Source organism: Lithobates pipiens, unplaced genomic scaffold, assembly GCF_037356315.1.
Source record: "Lithobates pipiens isolate NorthernLeopardFrog02 unplaced genomic scaffold, aLitPip1_a1.2 Scaffold_28, whole genome shotgun sequence".
Lineage (NCBI taxonomy): Eukaryota > Metazoa > Chordata > Amphibia > Anura > Ranidae > Lithobates > Lithobates pipiens.
The window spans coordinates 28,418,656-28,422,843 of NW_027507789.1; the positions used below are offsets into that span (position 1 = coordinate 28,418,656).

Below are 4,188 nucleotides of genomic sequence, written 5' to 3' on the forward strand. Positions count from 1 at the left end.
GCTAAGGTATTAATTCCTTTTTCATCATTCATTGGCCAATGAGATAAAACGTGGACTGTTATAGCAAGTTAGGACTGTCTTTATATACTGTTGGTAGATAAAAGCAATTCATTTGTGTTAATCACTGATAGTCATATCTCCCAAAGTAACTTTATTGTCTTATTGATTGTTTGTATAAGTACACATTCTTGTTCCTTCTTCTTTTAGGCTATGCTTGGTCATATAAATTCTTTGTTGGTAAGTACTGGATAAGCAAGGTGCGTCATCTTCAGATGTACAAAGAAATCAAAAAACATTTCACCGTCTCCTCTTGGGGTAGCGCTACATACACAACTTCCAAAGTTGCAAAATGGTGAACACAACAGATGAAGTGCAGTTTATCCTGCGTGGATTTGGAAAACTATATAACCCATTTCCCACCTTCAGCATCTTCCTTATAATTTATATTGTTACATTGTGTGGAAACCTTCTGATCATTGTACTAGTGTCTACATATCACCAACTCCATACCCCCATGTACTTATTTGTTGCTCATTTGTCTATATGTGATATTGTATTTACTACTAATATTATACCTACCATGCTAGAAATAATACTAAAGGGTATGTATAAAATTTCCATGCCAAGATGCATCTACCAGTACTATGTCTACAGCTTGTCGACGGCTGCAGAATGTTTAATTCTTACGGCTATGTCCTACGATCGCTATTTAGCCATCACCAAACCGTTACATTACACGTCCATTATGAACCTCATCGTATGTCTGCAGCTGGTTGGTAGCTGCTGGTTGACCGGGGCTCTGTCAACTTTAATTATGGTATTCATGATATTCTTACGACCTTTCTGTGGGCCCAACGTCATTGACCATTTCATCTGTGATGTTGCACCTCTCCTCAAACTGTCCTGCTCGGACACATTTGCTGTTGAAGTAGCCATATTTCTATTCTGCATTCCTCTGCTGGTAACTCCATTCATGTTCCTCGTGGTGACATATGTCTGTATCTTCATAACCATAGGTAGAATACGCTCTTCCAATGGCAGAAAGAAAACCTTCTCCACCTGCAGCTCACACCTGACCTCAGTCTGCACTTACTTTGGAACCCTCATGACAGTTTATATGGATCCAAATAGAGGGCACTCAACAATAAACAAGATCCTCTTTCTTCTGTACACTGTGGTAACACCATTGTTTAATCCAATCATTTATAGTATAAGAAACCAGGAAATTAAGAAAATTATCGCAATGGTGTTGAGCACAATACAGTCTTATTTTAAATGCAAAAATTAGGAATAATGCCCTTTTCTCCATCAAACCGAAAAGGATAAAGAGACTATAGCAGTGATGGCGTACCTTGGCACCCCAGATGTTTTGGAACTACATTTCCCATGATGCTCAACTACACTGCAGAGTGCATGAGCATCATGGGAAATGTATTTCCAAAACATCTGGGGTGCCAAGGTACGCCATCACTGGACTATAGGATATCCTGTCAGACTATGGGGTCAATTCACTAAGCTTTACCGCATGCGGTAAGGGTATCATGTTACTCATTTACATAAATTATTGCATGCGGTAAGGGTATCCCATTACTCATTTGCATAAATTATCGCATGCGGTAAGGGTATCCTGTTACTCATTTGCATAAATTATTGCATGCGGTAAGGGTGTCACGTTACTCATTTGCATAAATTATCGCATGCGGTAAGGGTATCACGTTACTCATTTACATAAATGATTGCATGCGGTTAGGGTATCATGTTACTCATTTGCATAAATTATCGCATGCGGTAAGGGTATCACGTTACTCATTTGCATAAATTATTGCATGTGGTAAGGGTTTCACGTTACTCATTTACATAAATTATTGCATGCGGTTAGGGTATGATGTTACTCATTTGCATAAATTATTACATGCGGTAAGGGTATCACGTTACTCATTTGCATAAATTATCGCACGCGGTAAGGGTATCACGTTACTCATTTACATAAATTATTGCATGCGGTTAGGGTATCATGTTACTCATTTGCATAAATTATCGCATGCGGTAAGGGTTTAAACAACCCTTAGCCCTTGTACACACAGTCGGACATTCCGTCGGATTTTGTCTGACGGATTTTGTCCGAAACCGGTGTTGCATGCACGCGGTCGGACAAAGTTGTCGGAAAATCCGATCGTTCGGAACGTGATGACGTTATTTCGTTACGACGGGACTACGTTCAGGCTAGTAGCCAATAGCTTTGATGTAGGAATTTGATCTGAGCATGTGTGGCACTTTGTCCGATCGGAATTCTCAACAATCATGTTGTCGGAAAATTTTATAGCCCAGCTCTAAAACTTTGTCGGTCGCATATTCAGACGGAAACAGTCCGATGGAGCCCACACACGATCGGATTATCCGACAACACAGTCCGATCAGACATTTTCCGTCGGAATGTCCGACCGTGTGTACAAGGGTTTAAAGTGATTGTAAACCCTTACAACACACTTTTTGCTACAGGTAAGCCTATAATAAGGCTTACCTGTAGTTCCCCTGGATATCACCTAAACCTGAACGGTTCAGGAGATACTCCCTGTATTTACATGTGACAACGTCATCAGCACACGCGCACTGAAGTGAACTGAAGCAACGGCACGTATGTTACCGGCGGCTCCTGCGCGCACGTGTGGGAGGGACATCATCGCTGCTCTGGCCAATTACAGTGACAGAGCCCACGATACACGGAAGAAACTCCGGGAGCGATGTCGCAGGCCAGAGTGGTGAACGAAAACCGGTGCGGGGGCTTTGATCTCAAGTAAGTAATACATAATGAGCTAGTATTTTATGCATACTAGCTCATTATGCCTTTGTCTTGCAGGTTTTTTTTTTTTGGGGGGTTTATAACCACTTTAACCACTTGACCACTGGGCACTTAAACCCCCTTCCTAACCAGACCAACTTTCAGCTTTCGGTGCTCTTACACTTTGAATGACAATTACTCAGTCATGCAACACTGTATCCACATGAATTTTTTTTCCTTTTTTTCCAAACAAATAGAGCTTTCTTTCAGTGGTATTTAATCACCGCTGGGTTTTCATTTTTTGCACTATAAATCAAAAAAGACTGAAAATTCGGTTAAAAAAAAAATCTTTGTTTCTGTTAAAATTTATTGCAGAGTATTGGCGAGTATTGCAGACTATTGAAGAATATTGCAGAGTATTGCAGATTATTGCAGAGTATTGGCGGAGTACTGCAGAGTATTGGCATTGAGCAGAGCTGTGGGCACTACAGATCCAGCCCACAGCGCTGCTACAACTGATCTCTCCCCCTCTTCTCTCACAATGTACAGATCAGTACAGAGAGGGGAGGGAGGATCCGGCGTCATGACATGATGCCGATTTGTTTACAAGTGATCGCTCCGTCATTTGACGGAGCGATCACGTGGTAAACGGCTGCTACCAGCGGCCATTTACCGTGATCCATGATGCGCCGGGTCTTTTCCGGACTCGGTGGTCACAGATATTTCCAAGAGAGCAACATTCTGGGAGGATGTCCATGGACGCCACCTCAGAATACTGCACTATAGCTGTCTTTCAGCTATGGCCCAGTCAGCAAGGGGTTAAAGGAGAAGTCCAGCCTGAGCTTTTTAGGCTGGGCTTCTCCTATGGGTCACAGGAGTGCAATTTGTTTTGCACTCCTGTGACCCGTTTTCAGCGGAGAGCGTTCTGAAGTCCGCTCTCCGCTAACGTCACTGCAATCAGTCCAGGCAGCGTGTCATCCCAACTTCCGAAGTCTGAAATTACCAGATAACCACCTTAACTGATGGCAGTCTCATCGAGCCGCTGAAATGGCCGCTCCCTGCGCTTCCACAGCTCAGCACTCCAATGAGCATTGAGGAGAGCTGCTGAATTACAGTCAACAGCTCTCCTCTTGGGGATCTGTGAGAACCGAACCATCGGCAGTGTAGGGTGGCTCGGTTCTCAGTGCAGAGACAGCATTCGTTATTAAACGCAAAATTCTTTGTGAATTGAACTTTCACAACTTATTTACTGCATGTGTTATTTTACCGCAGTTTATTTGCTGTTATTTAACGCTTAGTGAATTGACCCCTATGTATGCTTTGTATATATACACACACACACATACAAACACACACGCACAAAAAAAATATATAAGTCATTTTTAAAAAGTGTCAATTATGAGTGGAGA

The 4,188-nt window shown here is 42.3% G+C and overlaps 1 protein-coding gene across 1 annotated transcript; it reads left to right on the forward strand.

Moving 5' to 3' along the window:
• The first annotated feature begins 212 nt into the window (after nt 1-212).
• Nucleotides 213-1,293, forward strand: LOC143934842 (olfactory receptor 10J4-like). The gene has a single exon (XM_077458450.1). It carries the CDS (start codon nt 350-352, stop codon nt 1,286-1,288), a length of 939 nt encoding a protein of 312 aa, XP_077314576.1. The 5' UTR covers nt 213-349; the 3' UTR covers nt 1,289-1,293.
• Nucleotides 1,294-4,188: the final 2,895 nt, after the last annotated feature.